Here is a 27843-nt window from a genome sequence, read left to right as displayed (position 1 = left end):
TCTGGTACTGCACACTAGCAATTCATTTATGAAATGGACTACATATGTTTTCGAACTTGGATTACATATGTGCTTGATGCGGGGCTTCGAGAGTCCCGATAATTTGATTTCGTATCTTTGGGCGACGCAGAACTACTGTATGCCTCTCAATTTAAAGGCGCATATGACAGCGGCTTCCGTGCGAGGTGGTCCTGGTTTCGTTTTATCGTGAGGCGGCATCTACAGGAGTGTCACAGAATTTGCACGGAAGTCCCCTACCTCTGAGGTCTGACATTGAATGAAACGCGGGAGCGTACAAATAATGGCAGCACACCGCGCGACAAAGTTATGTAAGCGTCAGTACATATGCTCGTTTCACCTATCCTCGCTGTTGTGTTTATATCTTTACGCATAAATACCTCAATTACATTCGAACTAGGGAGTACCAAGAGTTTCAAGCAAACCCGCTTAAATTTTCCTTTCTGTTTCTCTCTCAGATCTCAAGTAATTTAGTTAGCTCTCAAGGTTACTTCAGTGGCTATGCATTTCCGCTTTTAACCAGGACAGTCGACGGTTCGATTACCACCTCCGGTAACCGCACTGTAGTAGGTGCGCGCGGACAGTCATTACTACTCATGTATACTCAACATCAGGTGCATTGACACCACCCACTAACCCCTCACTCCCGCAATCTAATATTTAGGACGTTACAGTTTTGAGCTATTAATCAACAAGCTCCACATTTGTAATACACCAATCGTTCGCGGTGGCTTGCTTGCAGGGTTTGTTCAAACGCTGGTTCAAACTCTCGCGCTATGACCTTTCACCACTTTCCACTGTGTGGCGCTAGTTGTCCATGCACGGATTGAATCTTCGTTTGCGCGCTTTGTACACCGAACTATCAGTCGTACTGCATACAGGCAACACGCCGTACGAGGGCTCAGTACTGCGATCACTTCTTACACGAGATGGCTCTAGCATTCGTGCTGGTGGTGCTCAGCGCCTCATTACAAACGGTTCAGTGCTCAGGTAAGCGGTCCTATTCGGCAGGCCAGACCGATGCCGTACGCGCCAGTCTATATTCCACGCCTTGTGTTTCAGTCGAACCGCCCAGAATTCAGCCGTTCAGCTTTCCCACGAGCAAAGCCATGCCCAAAAAGGTGGTCGTGCACTGCGTCGTAATCGAAGGAAGCGAACCTTTTGAATTTGCGTGGTTGAAAGACGGCGCGAGACTCGGCGGCGATCATGGCAGGGTTCAAGTGAAGCAGGTCTCGGAGGCCGTCTCTTCGCTCACCATCTCCAGAGCAGGCGCCGAGGACATCGGCAACTACACCTGCGTGGCGACCAACTCGGCGGGCTCCGACAGTGTCACCTCCGAGCTACTTGTTACTGGTACTGTACCACTACCAAATCTCGTGGGTCTGGGAGCCAAGGCTCGTTGGTTTATGTGCTTTCTCTCATATGGGGTTACCTAGAATACCAAGAGCGACAAATGCTTCACGTGTTCATCTCTTTGCTTGTTGATGATTCCTGTACCGAACGTCTAAAAAAACTTTGTGTCGCAAAGATATTCGAGTAGAATATGTGAAAACTTCAAAAAGTAATCTCGGTTCTTCGGAGAATATCTGTCTCACAAGAGCATCAGGAAATGATCTTTTTCGTGGGCTGTCTTGCGAAATTTTTCTTCAGAAGTTCAGGTGCCAGCACGACCAATGTGCGTAAATTGGTAGTCACTTTGTGCTGTCTTTAATGTTCACCTAAGCTCAGTGTACACCGATCCTTTTGTCACTAAACGAATTGAAACAGCTCCCGATAAATCAAGCCCTTTCACTGCACATGGTCCGTGTTTCGTGGTATAAATATGGCAAAAATTACAGCGAATAACGTTCCATGTAGAAAGAACCGATAGCTGATTGGTGCTCCCACACTTGGAGGTCGTGCTCGGAAGACAGCTTGCTCAGTATCATTTGATCGAAGGCTCGCTTTTTCAAACAATACACGAACGTGAAATGGCACAAACACGAGCTCTGAAACGCAAATCCTTGTTCTTGAGCATTCTAGGATGCTTTCTTCCAATGACAGCCCGTGCATCCTCTGTTCGGATTGAAATACCCCTTATGTAACACCCCCCTGTGGGGTCTTTAAGGAAATAAAGTGAAGTGAAGTGAAATATTCCTGTGCATTGACCATGCTTCGCACGAAGACTGTCCTCTCGCAGCATACCGAAACGGAGTTTGTGGACTACTGTATATTAATGATGTAGCTACAGCAATAGCAGCGTACGCGCGGTACGACAGTGCTTCACCGAATTCACTAGACCCACAGAACTGATGCGGCACCCCGTGTGCAGAACAAGCGCCACTGAAGTCGCCAAATCGTGATCTGACGAGTCGGCTCTAAGCGCTTTCCCCGATGTCTCCTACGCGGCGCCACTGTTCCCACAGTGAGAGCTTTTGAAGCACGACTGCAAACAACGAGCGAGCATAGACGCTCCATTACGACTGCGGATTTTCAGTCAGTGCCAGGACAACCAACCAGCAGCGTATGCGTCGGCTTCGCGACATCGCAATGTGGAAGCTCAGCGCTTTTACCGCCATCTTCGCTACTTCTTTCGCCCACGCCGGCACAGGTAGGGGTGGTGTAACATGTATGTAAAGGCTGCGCCACACTGAGGGGAAACGCCTGTTTAGACTTCCAGACTTGACAGCAACTGATGTTCAGCACAAAGGTCTAACGGATGTTTAGCGTAAATTTGTTCCGATGTTGCAAAATTTTGAATGTCGAATTGAATTCCATTTTATACGAATATTCCATGTTTAAGGAAAGCGATATTCGTAAATATCGAAATTTCTGAATAGCTGTTGAGTGTTCCATGTTTTCAACGGCACCCAAGGAAATACCGGTTTGGTGTAAACAAACGAGAAATTATGTTTACGCGCAGGCATAGAATGAGCATAAAAATAATAGCTAACATAGTGGATGGATCCGCCTGATGGATCCGTCCTTGACACCAGCACAGCTTAACTTAATCGCCAGCTGATTTCTTCCTTAAATTAGCTGAGATGCTAGTACGTGAACACCAATTAGCGTTATTTGTAAAAACAAAAGCAGACTTAAGAAAACTGGTCGAAAAATATTCAATATACAATTCTTACGAATTCCAAAAAAACCTATTATTTATATAACTGTCATCACCTTTAAATGTCATATAAGATGCCAATAAAGTAGAAGAAATGTTGAGTCGATAACGACTCGAACACTAAATACGCGTTTCCCCGAAGTAAGGTCGAAGCTGCAATTGGATTCTGCGGGCTTTGCGATAGATGCACACAGCCAGCGTATTCTCCCCTTCGCCGACAGAGGTTCCAAAGCTGGTGCCCTTCAGTTTTCCCAAAGAGCAGCAGATCGGAGCCGCCGTGGCCGTCACCTGCATCGCAAGTCGCGGCTCGCCACCCTTGATATTCACCTGGCTCAAGAACGGCCTAGCCATCGACCCCCGCGGAAAGGCTACTCCCAAGACGCTGTCCGAGTCCATCTCGGCGCTGACCATTGCCAAAGTGGACGCCGACGACGTCGCCAACTACACCTGTCGGGTTGAGAACGACGCCGGAAGCGACAGCTACACTGCCGAGCTGGTTGTTGCTGGTTAGTGGGGCTTGCCATTGTATGTACGCATTATTTCGACTCGTTTACACCCAACTAAATACTCGCGTTATGGCGGCAACTGATCGATCTGCTCAAGGGCTGACCATGAATGATATACTTAGAGAATGAGTGGTTTCTAGGGGGAATCGCGTGGTCCCTTACGCAATCTCCAAGACGACTCGAAGGTGACAGCCATCATATTTTTCGTCTCAGACAGCTTGTGACCATACCCCCTCCCTCCCGCCGAAAGGTTTTCTGCATCCAAACTTTTTGCTGCTTCCGGATTCAGCGGCATTGAAAGGTTTGTGAGCCTCGCGCCAGGGAACGTCCCACCTTTAAGAAAGCGACCATATCACGATGACGTCACAAGTTTGGGCAACATAACAAGTTTTGACGTCGTCAAATTCTTTTTTATCACTCGTGTTCAGAAAAAATGTCACTTTCAAATCCTGATGCGCCGTGTAAGGCGTTCGATGATGATGATGATGATGATGATGATGATGATGATGATGATGATGATGATGATGATGATGATGATGATGTGGTGTTTAACGTCCCAAACTCACCATATGATTATGAGAAAAGCCGTAGTGGAGGGAACCAGAAAATTCGACCACCTGGGGTTGTTTAACGTGCACCCAAATCTGAGCACACGGGCCTACAACATTTCCGCCTCCATCGGAAATGCAGTCGCCGCAGCCGGGATTCAATCCCGCGATCTGCGGGTCAGCAGCCGAGTACCTTATTATCCACTAAACCACCGCGGTGGGGCGTGCAAGGCGTTGCCTTAATAATACGGCAATTTGATGCACCGATTTGTGAGAAGCGCTATCTCTTGACGGTTCGCAGGAGTCGAGCGATTACGTTCACAGAGAACACTCCTTTCGAAAAGTGCAAGATCCGCGGATTCAAACGGTGTTTCTCAATACGCTCGCGGAGTGGCGCCACTTGTCTGAAGGAAGAACGGCAGATGCTTTCCCTATATAAAGCCTATAGATCCCCGCTCCGCAGTTCAATAGGCTTTCCCGCTGACAGCAAAGTTGGTCCGTTCGAAACCAGGCGAACGCCAATCGGAAACCTTTCTACCATGCACATCATTTCCGCTTCCGCCTTCCTCTGCTGCATAATCATCGCCGAAACGTCCGCGAAACTAATCGGTGAGCTGGTCGCATTTTGCGCGCGCGCAGCAGTAATACGCAACGCAGGGATAATGTCGTGTCCGCGCAATTTCAGAGCCTCCCAAGCTGCAGCCTCTGATATTCCCGAGAAACCCGGTGGTTAACAAAAAGCTCGTGCTGTCCTGCGTTGCCATGGAGGGAGACGCGCCGTTGGAGTTCGCGTGGACGAAGGACGGCCTCGCCGGGGCCGAAGGGAAGAGGTACTCGACGGCGGTGCTCACCTCGCATATCTCGTCGCTCACCATCCTCGAACTGACGGCGCACGACGTCGGCAACTACACGTGCCACGTTTCCAACGCGGCCGGAGCGGACAGTTCCACAGCCTCCCTCGTAGTGCACGGTCAGTGTTCTTCGTACCTCGGTATAGAACGAAAGATGGCCGTTCGTTCGTACACTCTTAATGAGTGCCCGGATGAGCGCTAACTATATTTATTTGATCTAGACCCCCGCATCGTACGTTACGCGAGACTCTGTACACGCTTTGAGTCACATGACAAGCGTCGTACTAAAGATATATCGCACTGATTTTCAGCGCCACTTTCGGCTGTATAACTTGCATTCAAATCCAATTGTACTATCGTGCCGCGTCAACCCTTCTGTGTGAAGTAAGAATGATCGGCCTGCATGGTTGCTCAACGGGGCGCTCCTTGCCTATTGTGTGCTGAATGCAATTAAGTTGGCCATATAGACCACTACATCTGGTCTTGCAAGCGCTTTCGTCACAAATAGGAGAAACTCGTGAACAACATGAAGAGGGTTTCCCCTTCATTGAAGTGAAGGTATAGTGCTTCTAAAAGGCGCACGCGGAGGATTCGCAAAGAAGTGTCGACTATTATTTTGCATTTGCTGTGAGACTGGTCTGATTCTACGTGGTGAGACGTCTACCGCACGGAAGAAATCTCTCCGGCGGAGCAACCTCCGGCCTGGTCTGCCACACCAACAACGCATGTGGCAACATCACCACCACGACCTACATTTAGAACTTCATGGCAGCCGCTGCCGAGAATCGAACAAAATGCTTATATGCTCAGCTGCGAAATGCGATAGGCGCTCAACCATACGCGCTTCGCTTTAATCGAAATCTACGATTAGGATCAATGATGTCGCCGGTGCTAACGCTCGGCGTTATCTGTGCGCCCGAGTCTATGCGAACGTTTTTATGCTATATATCGTAGATAAAATGGATCGTCGACCTGCGAGGCATGCGGAACAACAATTTTTGCTCTTTGTTGCTAGCGATGCGTGTACAGTCCTGGCATAATATCCGTCAAGACATAAATTGATGGCGCATAAGACGCAAAATCCCGTTGAGATGCAAGTCCCTTGAGCTCCGCGTTCAAGTGTACGCCCACACATTTTGGTTCGATGTGACTGCGTATACACCATAGAATCTTCAAGCAGGTATACAATTGCGGGCATACAAACTGCGAATGCCGCCGCCATTGCCAGTTCAAGGAAATGTAGGCGTACTCTGCTTAGGCACAGATACCTGGAGTATAGGCCCACTGGACTACTGCACGCCAGCGGGCCTGGAACAGGCCCGCAGTCAAATTAGGGGCAAGTAATATCTAGCCTCACTGGAATGCTACGCTGGCTTACATAGCATGCAATTTATTGCCGTACCAAGACCTCGAAATGCCGGAAGAGAAAACAAGAAATAGGACAAACCTAGGAAACATTCTCTATCGTGTACTTTTTTCGCTAGCACTACACAGAAGTCAATGCATTCTACGATTGGTGCAGCACGCCATCAATCGGTCTATCGCCGCTTCGTGGAAATATAGTGTATTTTATTGCAGCCAATATACACGCTTACGCCTTTCGTCGCACTATATTGCAGCTTCTCAACACAATATTAAACGTTCGCAGAGTCACATTCGTCGAATTAACGCGTCTCCATTTTGATATAGCAAGCGCGATAATTGTCATACAGGAAGCCCCAAGAAGAAAACCGCGTGTGCTTCGACACCATTAATTAATTTATTCACTGATTTATTTATTTACTGGAGTGTATATTAATCAAAACCTTCATATGGAGCGAATGCTTTCTTCGGAAAGGTATGCGGTGTCAGGCGCCTCCTGAGCGAAGTGCTCGGCTGATGACTCGATGTTCGCGGGTTCGATGGCGGTCGCAACGACGTCATTTCGATGAAGCCGAAATGCTTGTGCACTCTACGGTGTTATAGTGCACGTTAGAGAACATCACGTGGTCGATATTTCTGGAGCTTTCTCCTAGAGCGTACATCACAATCACGTCGTTGTTTTGGGACGTAAAACCACAGATATTATTATTATTATTATTATTATTATTATTATTATTATTATTATTATTATTATTATTATTATTATTATTATTATTATTATTATTATTATTATTATCCACTCAAAGGCGAACAAGCCTTGCCCATTGCGTCTTCTTGCGGTGTGAACGGCACCTTTGAGAAGTCGGCAGCACTTTCACCGGTTGAGCGCTTCGCCACACGCATAATATGTGGCGCCACTGGTCTCACGACTACTTCGTCATGCGAGCGCACGTATCGTCCATGCACCAAACGCCGGTCAGACAGTTCAACCCCAGACCAACTACGTGTTCCGCATGAAGTCTCTGCCGTGCGCCATGCTGAAGTTGGCCATTTCGCTCGCTTTACTGGCGACTTCCTACGTCCAGGCCGGAGGCACAGGTACTAGGCACTTCCCGTCTCGCTGCCATGCATCGTTTCTATTGAGGTCTCGTCAACGACCAAGTGCTTACTGCAGTGCCTTTATCTGTACGTAGAGGCTCCCAAGGTTCTGCCGTTCAGCTTTCCCAAGGAACACCGCGTCGGAGATGCGCTGGCCGTCACGTGCGTCGCGAGTCGTGGTTCACAGCCTCTCGCGTTCGTGTGGCTCAAGAACGGCTCTCCCGTGACCCCGGGCCACAAGGCTGCACCCAAGATGCTCACAGAGTCCATCTCTGCGCTCGCAATGTCCAGCGTGGACGCGGACGACATCGGCAACTACACGTGCCGCGCCACCAACTCCGCTGGGAGCGACAGCTACACGGCCGAACTTGTCGTCGCTGGTTAGTGCCCCGCCTTCCAGAATACTCTTATACAGAATTCTTTACTCAAGTCGCTCTCATACTATTACATTCCTAGCTATTGCAAAGCTACGAGTGGACGTTGAAACGCATCTACTGGAGATCCCATACATTACACACGTGTCTACAGTGCAGTGACGTGCTCTTCCGCGTCTAATTCATTTGCAAATGGTCTTTGGCAGCCACACGACGCTTTGGCCATCTAATATCCCTTGACCAATTTGATTAACCTCATTACTTTACAATGACTCTCTTTAGGAACCGCAAGTAGGAAATGTATATTTCGGAACTGAGCATTCTTCAAAGTGGATCGACATTCCTTTCTCAATTCGTGTGACATTCACCGAGAATATCAGTAAGCGACCTGGGCGAGTTTAGTATCGGTTGATCACGAATTCAGGCAGCCCACGAAAATCAGCGCTTGTGTACGTGCTTCTCTGTCTTTAATTTTAGTGAGCTGAGACTTCGTTAGAATAGCAAACAATTTTGATATGGGACATTGCTTCCAAGTCAGAGATCACGAACTTTGCACGCATACTGTTACGTATCCGTAAAAAGTTAGACGCTTTTATACTATTTTGTATGTCTAAGCGTGGAACGCTTTTTACCATAACCACCGACTGCGATACTTGCAATCAATTCACGCGCGTCTATTCGCCTATACTTCGGCGCGCGCTCGCGGTGTGGCGCTAGTTGTTCGAAAGCGCCAATGAAGATCGAGCTTTGAGAGGCTGCTGCGAGGGCATCCCTTCACAGCCTTTAGGGACTTCGTCGCACCTCGTTCGTCGCGCCTCGTACACGACTGCTGCTGGAAGAGACGAGACGAGATCTTCAGGAGACGGTTCTTCTTGGAGTTTTAGCGGTACTTAGACTACACCACGTAGCGAAACGCCAGTATGGTTGCTGGAAGTGCTGCTATTCATGCTCTTCTGTGCGGATGTCTGCTCGCCGAAATGTCCACGTTGACAATAGGTGAGCCTCTATTCTACTGTTACTTAGGCCGGGCCATAAACAGCTAGTAGGAAAGGGCTTCGTTTAGTGGAGTACTGATACGATATCATTGACGCTTCACTTTCGTTTCTGTTACATGAACGTGCTGAACAGCAATATCCCAGTGAGATTATCGGCAAACCTTACAGCAGCTACCCGAGTAATTTAATGCGGTGTTTATACTGTACTGTGACGTCACGGTGTAGCAGATCACGCGGGTGCAAGACATTGCGGCGTTTTTTACACACGATCCGGCTCGCACAATCTCAATTAATGCAGCTTTTCTTTATGAAGACCGACGCAGCAGCTTCGCAGACGAATCAGCGTGCAGGAACGAGTGCCAAAGCGCCGCAGAGTGACCGCCCTTTGCATCATGACGTCAAGAGAAAGTACAACAACCGGAAAACGAGAAACAAAACTTACTGTAAAAAAGCCGTCGTAATAAATTATTCAGTTAGCTCTGCAGTTTGGTAAACAATTTTAATGCGATTTCCTGGTCGCGAACCCTCATTTACCTTAACTATTAACTATTAAACGAAAAAAAAAATGTCGGTACTCCTCTAAAAAACTTTCTCGTCAATTTCGCGTCGTCACTAGAACGTATAACTGCACCTAGACTGCTTGCAACGCAGAGCCACCGAAGCTCCAGCCATTCGCATTCCCGCGAAGCCCACTTCTGAAGAAGAAGGTCGTAGTGTCCTGCGTGGCCGTCGAAGGAGACGCTCCGCTCCAGTTCGCGTGGTCGAAGGACGGCGGAGCGGAAGGCGAGCGGAAGAGGTACACCGTCGACACTCTCTCTTCGCACCTCTCTTCGTTGACCATTCCGGAAGTGACGGCGCAGGACATCGGGAACTACACGTGCCGAGCGTCCAACGCGGCCGGAGCAGACAGCTTCACGGCTTCGCTTCTCGTGCAGGGTCAGTGGTGTCGAGAACTAGGGCACCGCTACGACCGCTACTCGTAGCGAAAAATTTCAATCCACGTCGTGAAAGCCTCAGCATAGGTTAATACTCACAAAAACGGCTGCGTGAGCGAGTAGGTGATTCGTGATATTTAAAACGAGAGAGCGGGACTTAAACGTGGATTTAAGAAGACACGGACTTCGGAAGACAATAGACATGTGCTATTCGTTGCTTTCTAAGTCCATGTCTAAGTCACGCACTCGTATTTCTAGTGAATACAACTACTGAAAGAGTTTTTTTTTTTTCGTTATCAATTGATCTCCAAACACTCGAGTAATGCCAAAAAGTAGTCACGAGCAGCATTTCAAAACGTCCTGTAAGCACGCGTTGGAGATATTATCACTCTGCCTTACACCCGTTTTGGTGGAGTTTTGTCATTTTTCTTTTTTTAATGAACTATAATATGATGGCTGTGGAGCCATTGTGCATTTCTTCCAGTATATTTAGATAGCGTTGGTCGACAGCCTGATTCCTTAATGCCTGCATGGCTGTTGAGATTCCTACCGAGGCATGGAGGCACTACGGAATCGAGGTGTGGACGAACTACACGTGCGTAAACGCATTGCTTGATCGCAGCAAGCACTGTACCGTGTTAACTGGCGAAACACGAAGAAGCCCTCGTTCTTCAGCGGTCGTATAATCAGGCTAATGATGTTGGTGACTTATGAGTGGAATCTCTTTATTACGTTGGGCCCAAATTAGTGAATATGTGTCATTGTAAGAGCAAAATCCATTCGTCATAAATATTTGAAATACGAACATGTTAGGGCTAACAACGATACAAGTTCTTTCGTGTTCGGCGGTACCACTGCAGTCTGCATGATGTCGCCTTTTATGCTTAGTACCAAGCCTAAACAATTTTTCGTAACTGCATCATCATAGATAGGTCGATAGTCTTCTCGAGTTACCGCCGACAGAAGCTGTTCCACTTCGCAATTAGTCGGTTTTTTTCATATACCCGTGACTGCACGCACATATGAATACGCTTCGCCTCTTTGAATGAGACATTTGACGGTGTATTGCGGCATAAATTATGCAGCTTAGGATATCATCATTGCTCACAGACGAGATCGCTTGAAGCACGGCATCTGCTTCTTTTGCCAGAGAAAAAGAATGGATGGGAAGTTAAGCTTCGAGCGCTGTGAAGAAAATGTCTCTTTGATGTGTACACAACTCAAGGAGATACCAAGTAAAATTGTGACAGATATGTCACAAAATTTTCCCAAGTTTTCGCATATGAACTCAGTAGTAATTCACCATTCGCTGGACATATTGGTTACACCTAATAACATTGAAGGGTTCAACAGATAGCGGGTCTCAGTGTGAATGAATGTAAATGAATAAAGACTGTTTCAAACGTCTTTGTGCCAAGAAAGCCACACATACGCATTCAACGAAAAATCGCCAGCTTCTGACGCAGCGCTGAAATCACCTACGTATATCCTATATGTGGAATAATAGGTGTTTTTGCATTTGCACGCTGCTCGGTTGAACCAAACGTCGAGATACGAACGTTACATGCACGCTTTACACAACGCGAGTAAGCATATTATTTTTCTTTTTTTCCCGCCAGATTTCCTTCACAGAAGCTTGTATTTCGTACTTATTAAGGATCAAAAGTTATATTTTGGTTCGCTTAGGAATGAAAAAGCAGTCGCTATTCGATTCGCTGTGTCTGAGGCACACCTGGGTCCAATACTCGTATCCACTTCGACTCGGGAATGTCGTCGTTGAATCACCCATGCTCGCATGGCGCACGTGTACGGTACAACAGGCACCATCCTTGCATACTGTGAATTCAGCCGGTCTTCTTACTTCATCGAAGTTGAAAGGGGCGCCTCTCAAAGTGAATCGTTTCACCTTTTCTTCTCCACGCGGCGCTAGTTGTCCGTTCGGTGTGGCTGAGTCGCTAATGTTCAGTCGCGGTGCTCGCAACCGTATTATAAGGTCTGACAGAACAGCGCGTACACTTACGAAGATGCGGTCGACATTCGCAAGCTTCATTTGCGGTGTCTGCCTAACCGCTCATCTCGCATCGCCATCGGTCACGGCTCAAGGTAAAGGCCACCGTGGAACTTTCTTTTTCATCCTTATTGGCAATACTCAACGGCTCATCGGTAACTCGATTTCGATTTCATTTCCCCAATTTTCATTCCTGTGGAAAACTAAAGACGCTCCGAAGCTGCAGCCTTTCTACTTCCCGAAAGAAAATCAGCTTCTGCAGACGATCGTCGTCTCCTGCATCGCCGTGCGGGGAAGACGGCCGTTCGAGTTTTCCTGGTCAAGGGACGGCCTGCCTTTGGCGGCGAGCAGCAAGCGTGTGGTGACCAGGCTACTGGCCGACACCATCTCGACGCTCACAGTGACCGACGTGAGCGCCGAGGACATCGGCAACTACACCTGCCGCGCCTCCAATGCCGCCGGCTCCGACAGCTTCACGGCCGAGTTGATCGTCACAGGTGAGGAGTGCCACTGAAACACTCTAACGAGGCACCGCGTATCCTCAACATCCATACAAGCCACATGGCCTGTCCGTACATTACACCAAGCTGCAAGTGCTTTTGAACGGAGAAATTCAGGTTTTGACGAGCCTGTAATTAAAGGGGCACGCAAGCCGCCCACTAGAGTCATTAGAATCCTAAGGCGCTAGAGCCGTTGGAATCCTAGTGATGCAGCGACCAACGTTTGTTGAACCTGTTATATAAATGTTGGTAGTGACAACTGACCTTGTGAGTACCTGCAGCGGTTGGTACGTACATGCAAACTTGCAACTTAAAAAAAAAAACAAGAACAGTAAGGTGTGAGAGGTGCCGATGTAGATTGAGGTGTACCACACAAAACAATGTTTAATGTTCTACAACGCAACATTCAACGCAAAAACACACACAAGAAAACGAAGTCATCTTTGCACACGTGCAAGATCATATGTATAAAACTAAGCACCAGAATAGAAAACGCGGATGCGCAACAAACATTTCATGAATAGATAACACGGACATTGCTTGTATTGCAAGGGAAAGAAAAAGAAAGTTGACGTCGGGACATTTGGCCGTCACGACTAAATCGCCTCTGCATTTGGGGCGTTTACCCAAACGCCTCAACATTCCCGCTAAATTCGATACAGTTGGCAACCATTTCTGAAGCTTGAGGTGCTTGCATGCAGCGCCACCACACAACTACGAGCCTCGTTTCGAAGCACTTGCACGACGTGGCGCTAGTCGTCCGCATACCAGTATATAAAATCGACGAACGGGAAGCTCTCGATCATCGCGAAAGACTCATCACTGCGTCTCGCACATGGACTCAGACGGAGCACGATTTAGGACGACTCGATTGGCCTCTGAAGACTTTTCGTCTAAAGTTATCGCAACTTCAGTCGGCGCACACCTGACGGTTATGCCTTCACCTGTGCTTCGCCTTACCATCGCCGCTTTTCTCCTCGGGAGCAGCAGCCACTGCAGCGGTAAGCATACTGCCACATTGTCGATATCTCGGACATCATTACGAGTGTGCATGGAATGAACGCTGCGATGGAATCGAGGATTGAATTGACCTTAAAAACCAAACAACGCCAATTCAGTCATGATGAAAACTTATTTTCCCCCCGAAAAGTGAAGAGGAATAATTTGAAACAGCAATCACACAAAATAGCCACCGGTAGAAAGCAGGCTTTCAAACTGCATACACGACAAGCGCAAATCAATGTAACCGGAACGATCTGTACTATCTAACTTCGGACAACTCAATGCGACGCGGAAACAATTCAGTTTTAATACAATTAGCTATTTACAAGCTACCTTGCCTTCCAAACGCGCAATTCAGGAACCAGGAACCGGCGATGTTGAAGTTATCAATCAGAATAACGACTTTTTTCAGATGCGCCCAAGGTTCAAGCGTTCTACTTCCCCAGAGACCAGCTCGCGGGCAAGAAGGTGGTCGTGTCGTGCGTCGTCGTCGAGGGAGACGAACCCATGACCATCAGGTGGTTTAAGGACGGCTTGCCACTGGCGACCGCAGACAAACGGACCAAGATCACTGAGCATACCGAAAGCATGGTTTCTCTGACTATCCCCGAAGTGACGGCTGCCGACGTCGGCAACTACACCTGCGCCGCGTCCAACAGCGTCGGAGAGGACACCTTCACGGCTCCCCTAATCGTCAACGGTAAACTCCAGCCCAAAACAGTTCGTTGATCACAACAGCCTAAATCAGAGCGAATAAATTAGCCAAAATTCTTAAATGCAGGCAATGCAGGGTAATGGGCTTTTGTTTTCAAGAAATTAGTCTGCGCATGAGCAGCCATGTTGACCTCACGCATGCCATGTTTTTTGGGTGCTGTGTGTGTGTGTGGGGGGGGGGGGGGGGTGCATACCTGGCGTCACAGGTTCGCAAATTATCCTGGAAAATACTAGGCCCCCGAGATAGTCTCTGGTGCGCAGCGGACAAATCCAAAGGCCACGTACCCCCCTTCCCCAGTTTCGAATTCGGTGACTTCCACTGGAGGCGCTGTTCGGACCTGAAAAATGCCCATTTCGGCGAATTGGTATCCCTTCATCGCCACCTACACACCGAGGCGCCCGAAGCGAGCAATACAAAAGAATGACCGCATAGTTATCGATTCAATACACAAATGAGTCTATTCAGAAGCCTCTGCTTCATGAAAGCCCACTATTTTGCTGAAAGCGCATTCACACGTTTCGGCTAACTCCTTTATGTGAGAGAAACCAATCACTCCATATTATGTTGAATTCCAATGGCGGAGTCGGTGCAGCCGACCGACTTCGCGAGCGAGCACTCGACTCTGGCGTAGAGCAAATCCTCCAAATCCGCCATCGGACACACAACCCGCCCTGCTGGAGCAAGGCGGAAGCTGCCGCGTTACCCAGGATACCTTGCGCTGTCTTTTCCGCTGTCTGTTTCCCACGTGGTTTACCAGCATCGCCGCATCGTTCGTTTGCTTGTTCAGCGCTATTCACCTGTGTGGAATGGATATCACGCCAAGCGTGCAACAGCTATTGTCCACGACGTCTGCTGTCGCTATCGAGTAGCAGAAGCATTGCCGCACGCTTTGCCGAGGTAGCCGAGCTGTCCGCCATTATCGACACAACTCGCGCCGCGCCAGCCGCGCCCCCAAGCACGCAAACGTGTTAAAGGAAATGCGTCACGCTGAGTTCCGGTCCACTCCACCGATTTCGGCGGAGCAGTTTTTCCTGCTCCACGGAGGGACTCCCGCTCTGAATCCCCTCCGGCTCCTTCTTTGGAACTTTTGACTCCCGCTCTCCCTCTGTCATTGGAACACACTTGCTCTTAACGGAGCAGAAAAACTTGCTCCGACTCCGCCATTGGAATTCAACATTAGTTACCGTTCTCAGAAAGTCAACTCCTCTAAATTGACTCCTTTTGGAAAGGAGTCAATTTCGTCCATGAATATGTGCTTAGCCAGGTCGGTTTTTATCATTTTTATGCTCTCCTCCCCTGCTCATGATACAAGTTACTGAAAGTTACTAATAGAGAGTTTTAGTTTAGCGCGCGCAAGGCAGTACGTGCGCAACGGCTAGCGCGCTACGTATGTTACAGCTGAGGCTGCTTCCTACAGTTTAGCGTACGCGACAACGAACACATGGTCTGCGCCTAAGCGTGAACACCTTCGTCTTGGAGTGCTACTTGGCGGCAGCTAGTGGCTAGAGAATAAACTACAATAACCAACCATAGTTGACACGAGTCAAGACATGAGACGTGAAACTGCGGACATTCCGGCCGTTGAAAGGCATCCCCGTCAGCTCCTGTATTTTTACAGCGGTAACTGTCCATTGCACGGGGTCCGCGAACGGATTTAAGCTCTTCACTTAAGCAAGGAGCTCGAAATCGAGGTCAATCGTAAAATCCACGCGAGATTTACTGTCAGTTATGGCCGCACTGCTGCTTGTGCCGCTGTTGTACGCGGCCATCTTGGTTTTCGTGCTCTCACCAGGTGGAGATCTCGCGAGAGCCACTGCGAAGCTACCCAACGGCTGTAGCGTGCGCGACATAAGAGCCGAGATCTAGTGTACGCATCTCTTGCGTGCGCAACAAACGCATCTCTCTTACGTACAGCGCATGCGCAGCTGGGCTCGGGCGATGCGCGCGCTATAGGCTGTTGCGCGCGCTAAACTATAAGACTATAGACTAAAGACTATAAACTATAAGGCTATGAACGAAAAGTGGACCGATTATTTTTATTTTATTATTTTTTTGCTCTTTTCATTCGTACGCATGAAATTGCTCACAATGACAACAGGCGAGCAAGAACGGGTCAAGAACTTTGCTGATTTAACGTAGTGGGATGTTAGGTTGGTACTGCATCTCATTCGCAGAATGACATGTGAGCAACTGCGCGTTTCAAAATCGGCCAGTTCCCACGGCATCCCTCGTGGTGCATGGTCAGTGTTCTTCGTTCGTCGGCACAAGTTTCGTAAACGCGGCGTGTTAAATTCCACTGAACCTATACATGGCGTGATACTGCAAGCGTTGTATCGAAAGGTCTCGTACTAATCAACTTTCGCATTTACGAAGCCGGTGGAGCGAAGTCTTAGAGCTTCCCTCAAAGGTTGTATGTGTAAATGCACGCACACGTACGAGCGGAAGCACGAGCATACATAAAAGCGTGTCGAGGGACTCCCCTATTCCTTTCTTAAAAAAACATTTCTACGGTTCTTAAGTATCGAGTGTTATCGCGTGCCCTTTAATCTAACTATACTCACTGCAGTCGGATTCGAAAGTCGGTTGTTGCAGTACTGAAATGCTAGCGGCATTTCACTCATTGTTGCGTAAGCCGCTTTTGGAGTTCGAATCAGCGACCTTAAATGCCCTTGCACCACTAAACGTAATACAATGTCATCATCAAACACTGGCTACAGCACCATGCTTTGTTCAACGTCGATTGATCGCTCCTCCAAGTCTCCGTCTGTAAACTGTTGGTGTTGGTTTTCAACACGGGCAAACTGACCGTTCTAGATGGCCACAAAAAGTTTCCACTTTCTGGCTAACCAGTGGAATAGTATTCTTGAAGTGTTTCCCACTTCACATGCTGCGCGGCGATATTTTTTTTTTCTTGCAGCGTATACCCCGTCGCTTGAACGCTCATCGGCTTGGGAGGAAAACGATTATTGGACATCAATCGACTGCCTCGATTCGTGAACTGTCGTCGCCGTCTTCTCGTACGCTCTTTCTTTTGCGTTCAGTGACGTCTCGCACATTGGACGTGCGTACAGATGTGCGGCCACCGATGTTATATAATCCTTCCACATTTCCAATGATAATGAGCGTTTGTGGGTGGGTGGGGGGGGGGGGGGGGAATGAGTTACGTCCCAAACCCACGATATGATGATGAGGCACGCCGACCGTGGAGGTCTCCGAAAATTTCGACCACCTGGTATTCCTTGAGGTGCGCCGACATTGCACAGTTCACGGGCCTGTGTCATTCGGCCTCATCCAAATGCGACCACCGCGGCTGAAAAACGCTCGTGCTATAGAGGCGGCCAGTTGCTTGTATGCCTGATTGACACGCGGTTAACAATATTATTTTTGCGTATACCAACGCGTCTCCAGCACGCGACTCACTGCACATGTTCACTGACGGTGCAAGGGTAATCAACCAGTGTGTCCGCAGAACAGTCAGTGTCGCCAGCTCCACATGCCCGTTACACGTTCATCGTAACATATGATAAAACAAGTTTCCTATTTTTGTTTTTTTTATCTATCATTCAGAGAACTTGCACTTGTAAGACTGCTGCACACTGAGCAAAGTGCACCGTACGTGAAAGATTGCATGACTTCGCGAGTGAATCATCCACTTTCATAATAAGCGCTTATAAATATCACCGAGCACCATGGGAGTTGGTGCGTGCCTGTGTCTCGTAGCAGTGCCGTGAAGTGGCGCTATAACTGTCCGTTCACCGGAAAACGAATCGACGAGGATATGCGTATGCGCTGTTGTACATCAACGCAAGCGATTCGGTGTATAGCGCAACGCTTGGACAGTGCAGGCGGTAACAGCGCCAAGCTGAGGATATATTTGTCAACCGACATCGTGCTTGATAAGCGTAGCCTAAGATCCGAAATGTCATCCGTCACGATAGTGGCAATCCTCGCTTCTGTCTTCGTCGGGGACAACTGCCAAGGAAATTGTAAGCTGCTTGCCACCCGGCATTATTACATAACTACTCTCCACAGCACGCATCAACGACTTTTCTGCTCTAGCATGTTGTAGAAATAATAGTTACGACAATTTTCGTCAATCCAAAATCTGTCTAACTTCACAAAATCATCTTATTCCCCCAATAACACGCATTATTCGACAAAGCCTAAATGTGCGGGTACTTCTAAAAGCACTTGACGTTATTTTAGCAATGTTTTACAAATTCCAAATAAGCTTAACTTTATAAATTTATCTTAATTTTTTTTCCACCCCATTGCATGAATGGTACGATGTACTTAGAATGCACACGCATGTCTAAACGAAGCTCGTATTGCGCGCCGTGTCGAGACAACATTTGTGAGGCAAGCACTGTGATAGTCTAGTTTAAGCACAACGAGATATTTAATGACGCCTTTCCAGATGCCCCCAAGATTCAAGCTTTCAACTTTCCCCGGGAACAGCTGGTAGGCAAGAAAGTGATCGTGTCCTGCGTGGCCGTAGAGGGCGACGAACCAATGACGTTCGCGTGGTTCAAAGACGGCCACCCACTCGCGGCAGACGCCGGGTTGCGAAACTCGCCGACAACATTGCGTCGCTGACCGTACCCGAAGTGACGGCCGCGGACATCGGGAACTACACCTGCGTCGTGTCCAATCGGGCCGGGGAGGACAGCTTCAGCGCGTCTCTGCTGGTCGACGGTACGTCACGAAATCCTCGAGCGGAGCGGCATGCAGAGAGGTGCATTTGAGACGATTGAACAATGATACTCGAGATGGCAAGCATGTGTGCACGGCACAGACGTATCATACTGTTTCACGGCCTGCCACTGTTCACTCCATTCAAGGATGCATGCGAAATGGTATCCATTGCTTCCCATTCAATCACTACTTCCGCAGTTCAAGTGTGAAGTGTATGGGCGGATTCAGACACTCATTTAAAAGGGGGAGTGGGGAGGCTCCTTACTCTCTTGTTTTGAGTAGTTACTATCATCACAAGAACCCCATAGTAACATAAAAATGTTAGTTTGTGCTTACAATGACCCCGCTCATTTTTCATAATCGGTGATAGGAAATGGACGACGGGCGCTGAAGTGAGGTAGGGGTACTGACAGAGGCTTTGGGAAAGGGGGGTGTTGTCCCTTGCACCCCCCGCCCACAACAGGATCTGCACCGGTGTGGAGCAGAACGCCATAGGAATGGATTTTCGTTATATATACGGGTCGCACACCACTTTCCTAGGCGAAAATAGTGCGCCCTCTGAAACTGCGTGACAACCACTACTAAAATTAGGATAAGATCAACGCTAAGAGCGAAACAATTATATTTTTTCGCTGATTTAGTAAGATATTCTTTACCGATAGCACTGCAAAGAGAGAGAGAGAAAGAGGATAAATATAGCAAAGGCATAGACTACGTCCAGGTTGCTATACCTCGCTCGTAGGGAGAGGGGAATGATGGAGTAAAAGAAAGAGAGAGAAGGCGATGACATCGAGCACCACAGACACAGTGCAGGGTTTCACGGGCAGTCGCTTTCTAAGAACTGGCGCTATTGTTGCCACCTGGTATTTACAGCGCCCAAACGGGTAACCTCGTTCGCGTTCGCCGGCTAACGCAGTGACTGTGTACGCTACATTGGGTGAACAGCGCCTCCCGACGCATCTGTGCAGCTACGTACGCAACTGAACGAACCGACACGCTACCAGTTGGAAACGCTTCAGCCAAATCTGTCTACGCATATTCTCACTCAGTTGAAAACACCTACAGACAACTGTGTGGCTAGGTGATCGAATTCCACATATTAACTGGCATGAGCTACAGTTCGCAATCGTCCCGACATTTCAAAAGCCGTTCGGTTCCTTTAGCTCAGGGCCTGAGTGGCACACAACCCCTGAGGATGAGATTGAACGGGTCTCAAAGCATTGGGCTTATATCATGAATTATGACTGGTGCCAATTCAACATCGTCAATATTCGTAGTAATATATCAAGACACCTTTGCTCTGAATGGGGCGAAAAATGAGTTCTAATTTTTCTTCACAGATGCTGCATAGCAAGAACTCGTAGCACACAACACCGGCCCTCCGCGCCGGTGCAAAGTTTTGTGTCGATACATAACCGTGTGTACAACGCAAACGTCAGAAGTGACGTGGCAGTCGCGAGACCGTCTCGAAGACTTTACCCTGCAATTTATGAAATGCCGCCAGCGCCGGCTAATTCGTTCTTCCCGGCATATTCGCCTGCTATAAGTTTTCTTTGAGCTCCCATGCGTGGCGCTAGCTGTCCACCACTTCCATTGCGATGCTCAGAGTGGGCGACAAAGCATCTTTCAAGTGCGAAGTTGTGCGCGCAGTGCTGCCACTGCCAAATACCGTCTGCGGCGCCCTTCGAGGATTCGGACAATGTACGCGAAAACGACATTGGCTATGACAGCCTGCCTCATCGTCGTCCTTGACTACGGCACATGCGCAGGTGAGTACATTGTTCTTTCGTCGATGTATTTGTAATTCATGCCGGAACCGTAAACTGAGCTTTAAGGCGAAATTCCTTAGCTTGCAATGTTATGACGTGAGCCAAGGGTACACTAAATATATTTGTTACTTTATTACGTCGTTGCAGTAGCGCATAACTATCACACGTCTTAAGCTAATACTGCTAGTATACAAGTAAATACGGTAGGCTTCACACAGTAGAAGTCAGACAAGCTCATACACATAATTTCCTGACTTAATATTTCTTTGGTGGGACATTTTTACGTTCTATCGCAGCACTAGTTAATTTTTTTTCTCTTTTTACATGCCCGGCTACGTAAACCTTCATTATACAGTGACATAAAATCTTCTCGTGAAGCTCGCAAACACTGCCCGACTTCCTATACAGAACGCACCTCTTCGCATAAATTGTCCCGCGGAAAGCGCGCTAATTTGACGACACGAAGATTCTTTCGTGCGCATGAAATGCATTGCGCGGAATCTGACAATGACTGCGACTTTTTTTTTTTTTTTCTTCGCCGAGAGCTCACGCTTCTTCCATTCCGCGTGCTCTTTCACAGGAAGGCCTCCCAGGCTCCAGCCATTCTATTTCCCGAAGCAGCCCGACCTGCACAAGAAAGTGGTCGTCCACTGCACGGTTCTAGAGGGAGACAAACCTTTCGAGTTCGCTTGGTACAAGGACAACCAACTCGTGGTGACCGACAATAACGTGCAGGTCCGCACGCTATCGGAGAGCGTTACCTCGCTCACCGTCCACGAGGTGGCGGCGGAGAACGTCGGAAACTACACGTGCGAGGCGTCCAACGTCGCCGGTAGCGACCGAACGTCCGCGGAGCTCCTGGTTAAAGGTGGGTGCGACTCATCGGCAAGACGGTATGTCCAGAGATGAAGGCAGCGCGTTGCAGGAGCGCGTATTTACAGCCAGCGCGGACTTTAAGGTGCGCATAACAGATAATATATTAGGTCTTCTAATTAAATTTCACGCGTACGCAGCATGACGAGCCGCTCGCTCCCGGTGTACCACCGGTTGTTATCATTTTGTATTTTTAATACGATATACGCCTCTACAGTTATATACCCACTTTCACGGTGTTTTTTTTAAACATCATATATATATCAAGACGTGACGGAAGAAAAGTGTTATAATAATTACTAAACACATTTTGTTATGAACGCGGATAATCTAGACTTCGGCCATTGCAGCAAGTTTGAGTAACAACACAAGGAGTTATATGAAGCGCTGAGTTGTCATTTCATGCGCCGTTTATAGCCTTTGTATTCTTACTTTACTCATGCTTGTATAAGCGCATCTTGAAGTAAAGTTATTTTTTGTTTTGTGGGAAAGTGTTTCGTGTCTGTGAAATGCAGCACCCTCACGCCGCCATACGAAGTTCTAAACGTCTGCAGTGACGATGTCGCGCTACCTTATTTGCGGCCCCGCACTCACGTTCGTCGCCGCTTCTGCCTCCACTCGCGGTGTGGCGCCACGAGGTCCGAAACTACGAACTACTGTGCTACGAACTTTTTTTTTTTCGAAATTACTCATGACGTCATTTTTGGACTTATCCAGCCACTTCACAATTTCCCCAAGAGCGAGCGCGCGCCCTCGCCAGTGTCGCCACCAAGTCGGAGGTTCGGGCTCAAGCGCCGAAGCGATGGCTTTCCCGAGCGAACTGCTACTGCTGTTTTGCTTTTCTTTAGTGCAGCATCTCCGCGCCAGTGGTGAGTGATAAGATCATATCATTGCATGCGCCTCGTGCGAAGATTAGTAGCGAGCTTTGGAAACGGTGCATCTAAGGTTTTCCCCAAAGTTTCGTTCGTTGGTTTCGCTCGACAGTAACAAATAACCGAAGCAAGCACTTTTCGGCATACGCGGTATGCACCATCAGAACACACGTGACGCCCTTTCAGTGCATGATATATTGCCGTAGACGCCCGCAAATGGTCACGATTAGAATTACATAACGACTGACTGAGAATGGAAAATCCACAAGCCCACCATTTCTTTTCGGGGGTGGGGTGGGAGTGAGTATGGGGCATTATTGTTGCTATTGCATTTCAACACTTAGTGCACGACACGAGGCCAGGACAGAGTGGCAATCGAAGCGCCTGTCTTCGTCGGTTGCCGCTAGGTCGTTTTGTGTGTACGTTATAGATGCTGAAAGGTAAAATGGCAACATTCCCAAACTTGAGTGATTCCACTAACTTTCCTTGGGTACCGTCGTTCTTTTTTGTTTTTGTTTTCATTTTTATCCATCGTTATCAGTCACCTGCATGCACAGCGTTCGGCACTGTATGCATGTGTAGTTACAAAAGTGAAGTGTCCAAAGAAAGCACTACTGCATTTATAAAAGCTTGCAAAGGTGGCGAAGTCCGGGAAAGGAGGATGGACGATGTTCGACAGCTGTAGATTTGCTACGCTTAGTATTCTACCAGCACATAAGCATTACGACAGACTCTGAAGTGTAAGGTATTGAGAACTCGCAACTCAGGCATTAATGCGCATTTTTGAAACACCACAAGCACGACTTTCTAAACAGGCAGAAAACAAGATTAGATGAGCTAAGGCACGACGCGCCTCTGGGACGGCGCTGTTTTCTCCGCAGACGCGCCTCTCCTGCAGAAGTTTCAGTTCAAGGAAGGTCTCGGCGTCGGCGACCAGACGGCGGTCGTGTGCGCCGTCGTCGGCGGTTCGCCTCCGTTCACGATCCGCTGGTCCAAAGACGGACGGCCGATCGCGGCCGACAACGAAGCGAGGAGCGTCAAGACGCTCGGTGATGGCGTGTCCACGCTGAGCCTCCGCTCCATCTCGGCCTCCGACGTCGGCAACTACACCTGCGTCGCCGAGAACGCCGTCGGAAGTGCGGCGGTGTCGGCTGCTCTGCTCATACAAGGTATCGCAGATATCGGCGAACCGCCAGCCAATGTGCCGTGCGATCCGCTCAAAAATCGTGACGCATGCAATCGAACACTAACTGCCGTGGTGGTCTATATAGTGGGTATACGGTGCTCTGCGGATGACCCGAAGGTCGCGGGATCGAATCCCGGCCGCATTTACGAAGGCGGCCAAACGCTAGAGCACTTAGACGACTTCGACTTAGGTGCACGTTAAAGAACACCAGATGTTCGAAATTTACCGAACCCTTCACAACGGCGTCCCTTATATCATGTCGTGGCATTGGGACCTAAAACGCTACAACTGATTAAAAACAACGTCGTGGTTAGAACGACACGAATGGTACGGCTAACAGTTCTTTACATTTCGGCTGCTTAGCGGGCGTTAATGTGAGCAACCTCTACAACGATGCTGCCCCCATAACGAAGTATGTCGACTTCAGATCCCGAGCGCTTAGTTATGGATTGGACAATACCGCGAATTCTGCATTGAAGCCATTTGAATTGTTTCGCAGTCGGTAGCAATATTTCGAGCGATGGTTGTATGCGAACTGATGAAGATCTCGAAAACAAAGCACAGGTACAGTGTCGTTCACGTGTAATAACATGAACGCTCAGAGGACATCTGCTTTAGGCATAGGTCTTTTTTCCTTCCTGTTTTGCGTTCGTACACTGTTATACAGCACGTGTTACCAACAAGCCCGATCTTTATCAATGCTGAAAATATGGCCTATAAGGATGGGCTTGGTGGTGGTACATTGTGAAACTTGTAGGGCACGAAACAACACCAACAAAAAAAAAACGCATCGTCCCGTCCTCACTTTATCTGTCCGTGTCTTTCTTGTGCACCGAAACTTTCAGCGTGAAACTTTGACTTGTTCAACTGGAATCTCCTGAACGCTACACAAAGCCATCATGTGAGCGATTCTTAAAAAGTACCCAGAAGTGGCTACTACTACAACATACTACTACTACTACTACTACTACTACTACTACTACTACTACTACTACTACTACTACTACTACTACTACTACTACTACTACTACGAGAGCACGACCCACAAGAAGCTTCGCTTATAAAACAATGGTGGCGTGTCGACGTTGTGTGCACGCGAACGATACCCAGGCCGCCAAAGGTACTCGGCAGCCCTCTACACCGCTCCATCTACAAAATCAGTTAACGTGAACGCTGCGTGTATTCGTGCACCATTTTTTTTTTTGACGGCTCTTCAAGGCGTATGTATGACACAAAATGAATATTATACATGAGCATTCAACTGGCAATTCCACGTAAGGTATACATGCAGTGAGGAAAGTTCACTCTGGTTCGCATACTGCAATCTAGCCAACAAATTGCGGTTCATAGGTTCGCCTTTTTTTTTTTTGTCTCTCTCTACCTTTCTTTCTCTCTTACAATTCATAAGTTCCCTGTCATCGAAGTTTTGACTCAACGATGTTTGTGCTTGACAATGCGATTTCTATCGCGGCAACACCGTAATCAATAAAATGAACTTATGTGCAAGAGACATTTATTTGGCTAATATTGAGCGGCGTGCTAATGTCAATTTGGCACGTCGCGAAGAGTAGACATCCCTTCCTATGCCCTCCCACATCCCTGCCGAAAAAGTATAACGACAAGGTACGTACTTTAGTTTTATACAATTAAATTCTTCATTTGCATGCACTCGTGTCAGTTCAGAGTATACAATCACCTGATACTGTGTTTCCACACTTTCCTTTCAGATGCACGAAACGCAACGAGAAAGTTGACACTAGAAGAAATATGCGGACCAACGGTTGCTACTGCCTAATAGGTGGTCACCAACCACCTTCACGTCCTTTCTTACAATGTTTTCTTTTCTTTCTTTTTTTTTTGCAGCTAAGATGTTCAACTTTAAGACGTGGGGCATAGCACGTCTTATAGACATGTCCGAAATTTGGGCAGTTAGAAGGAAAGTACATAAGAGGAAACTATAGCTTAGAACTGCTAAGCAAAAGCGCATCTGTCATTTATGTAACGGTGAACGCAGAAATCACTTCAGCACTAAAGAATGCAATATTATGATAGTGATAACAAGCGCAGTACAAAGCATTACCTTATACGGTGAGATATTCCATGCTGAGCACCTAAATCAGCTTCCGAGCATCTATATGAATGACGAGAGGCGGCTCGCATTGGTGTTTGCAATTGCGACAGTCTAGATGTCACCATGGCAGGGTCAAATATGCGTTTTTTGGGAGTCTGATAACACTGACATCTCAGATACTTCTCATTTCCTTTTTTTCTGGTCTCATCGAAAGCGTAGTTACACAATTTTCCAGGGAGGTTTGTGTACACCAAATTGGCTGCGTACTGACGGAGTCGCACAAAATATGTCGTTCTTGTGACCGAACGTTCACGCGACATGGTGTCCAGCAGCAAACTACACGCCCGGAATAAATTAATTCAGTAAATGGTGACGTCAAGGGGGGGGGGGTAAACAGCGCGCCCTCTTCCCTGACCGCCCCTTGTAAGTGACGCCTCTGCTGTCCTCGGACAGTGTGCTAAACAATCAAGGGATCGACGCGATCACGAGCAAGTCCGAAACTTTTCCTCTTCTTCCGTCTACCGGGCCAAACGCTAGCCTCTCCCAACGATCTCCACATATTGCTAACGTTATTTCCTTCTTTTCGCAGCTGCTCCTGTCTGGCTGTCGGAACCAAAAGACACGGACGCTGTCCAGGGACGAGACCTTGTGCTGGCCTGCAACGCGGCCGGATTCCCAAAGCCACGCTTCACGTGGAAGATGCAGATCGGTGAGGAAACGAGCAATATCGTAATTTTGAGATGGTGTATGCATACTACGCTACTATATAAAGAATAATGTTGGAACCTTTAAGCGCGATAAGCGTACAAGGACTGGAATAAGACTATGTTACGTGCGCGCAGACAATAACAGTCATAGCATGCTCTAGCCCGGGGTGGGGTAAAACATTTCTGGCTGTGCCGGTGCAGTGAAGCTTTGTTCTTTTAGAAATCACAGGTAAATGCAGACAGGTGTGCTTCAGACGACCTCCTATAGCCTTGAACAGACAGTCTGTTGAAACAGGATATTAATCCCCACTTCTGTGACTAACCAGTTAAGTACTGAACGGAAACGATAGATAACAGTTTTATATTGTGCACTGATACCCGCTTGAAAAGGCCTTTTCTTTGTTTTTTTTTTTGCTTTTTTGCAAATTCATACAGGCGTGACAAGTGTATCTGAGCTCACTCACTCACGTGCGCCATGGGCGCGCAAGCACATAAGAAAAAATCCACGGACACCCACAAGGTGAATAATGACAAGTGGGCGAAGATATCTCCTAAGGTCCATAATTTGTACAGTGAACTGGCCGACTAGTATAAAGGGTTTACGCCTGTAGATGCTTTGTATTGCTCCGTCACAATTATAATTGATATTACTCTATTGTCAAACATGTTTTTTAAATGCGAATTCACTTCTTAGTCGGGCTATGTCAGGCATCCGGCGTTGTCTGCGCCCCGGGCAGGTGTTATCTCTCCACTTTTCCATAGCAACAGCTGAGAGGGCGCGCGCTTATCCTCCCCCTAGCAACCGGAGCATGTGGTGCGAGAGAGTGTAGGAGAGGGTAGGTGCAGTTTTTCACAGCTCTTTCTCTCGCCACTCGCTCTCTCTCCTCCCTTTGCTCCACTCTCCTGTCCGCTCGCGCATCACTCTCGACCGTTCGCTGGCTGGGCGCCTGTCAAGGACATCCGGAAATGTGTGCTCGAGACGCCGCTGTGAAACGCCGACGCCGAGCCGAGAACGCTGGCGCCCCACCCTCCCGTCCGCTGCTTCCTCAGTCTCGACAGTTCGCTGGCTCGGCAGAGGTCGGTGGAGGCGAATGTTAACGGTACCCTCCCTCGGCGCAAAAAAATGCATTCGCATTTCCTCACGATTCCCTTCAGGGGGGGGGGGGGGGGGCATTTTTTAAGTCTCACATCTACGAATCTCCTAGTGACAAACGCGGACACCCACAAGGTTGGGGCCTCAGGAGCTTCACCCCTAAACTTTTACGCTGCTATAAAATATGTGACAAACAAAACAGCCAACACGCACTTAGGGACTCGCACAGACGTTTATTGCCGTCCGCATGAAACTTAGAGATGGCTATAGATCATGGACGAACACTCACAAAAGCTTGTCTTCTTACAGTACGCACAACGAGGAAATTCACTAGATAACGCACAAGGATACATAGCCATCCGCAGGGGTGTAAAAAAGAGACACTAGCCCCCTCAAGCCTTACCAGAACTTGTCCTCACCCAAGCTACACCAGTGCTTTCCTTTCCCCCGGCCGCGATGCATCACTGTTTAGCACCTCTCAAGAGAAACGCGGCGGTAACTGTTCTACCAAAGTTACGTTTCATAAAGCTTTAACGTTTCAAACCCCGCGACGCTCTCTGGTGCA

General features: G+C 48.2%; 3 protein-coding genes across 6 annotated transcripts in view; 2 read left to right on the top strand and 1 right to left on the bottom strand.

Annotated features, from left to right (window-relative positions):
* LOC119163142 (uncharacterized) overlaps nucleotides 1-27843 on the bottom strand; it is a 166733-nt gene that overhangs the window by 102231 nt on the left and 36659 nt on the right. The gene's annotated exons all lie outside the window — the stretch shown is intronic.
* LOC119185727 (hemicentin-1) overlaps nucleotides 1-27843 on the top strand; it is a 122854-nt gene that overhangs the window by 62288 nt on the left and 32723 nt on the right. The window contains exons 28-31 of the mRNA XM_075874514.1: nucleotides 1081-1371; nucleotides 2495-2608; nucleotides 3340-3624; nucleotides 26068-26187. Coding sequence (XP_075730629.1) covers nucleotides 1081-1371; nucleotides 2495-2608; nucleotides 3340-3624; nucleotides 26068-26187 — 810 coding nt within the window. The remainder of the gene's footprint in view (nucleotides 1-1080; nucleotides 1372-2494; nucleotides 2609-3339; nucleotides 3625-26067; nucleotides 26188-27843) is intronic.
* LOC142772120 (cell adhesion molecule Dscam1-like) lies at nucleotides 4712-7868 on the top strand. Its single transcript, XM_075874249.1, has 4 exons — nucleotides 4712-4781; nucleotides 4858-5191; nucleotides 7332-7483; nucleotides 7579-7868. Exons 1-4 carry the CDS (start codon nucleotides 4712-4714, stop codon nucleotides 7866-7868), a joined length of 846 nt encoding a protein of 281 aa, XP_075730364.1.

The sequence above is a fragment of the Rhipicephalus microplus genome, chromosome 9, assembly GCF_043290135.1.
Source record: "Rhipicephalus microplus isolate Deutch F79 chromosome 9, USDA_Rmic, whole genome shotgun sequence".
Taxonomy (NCBI): Eukaryota; Metazoa; Arthropoda; class Arachnida; order Ixodida; family Ixodidae; genus Rhipicephalus; species Rhipicephalus microplus.
The sequence above is the reverse complement of the archived record's forward strand: the minus strand, read 5'-3'. Positions and strand labels throughout refer to the sequence as shown.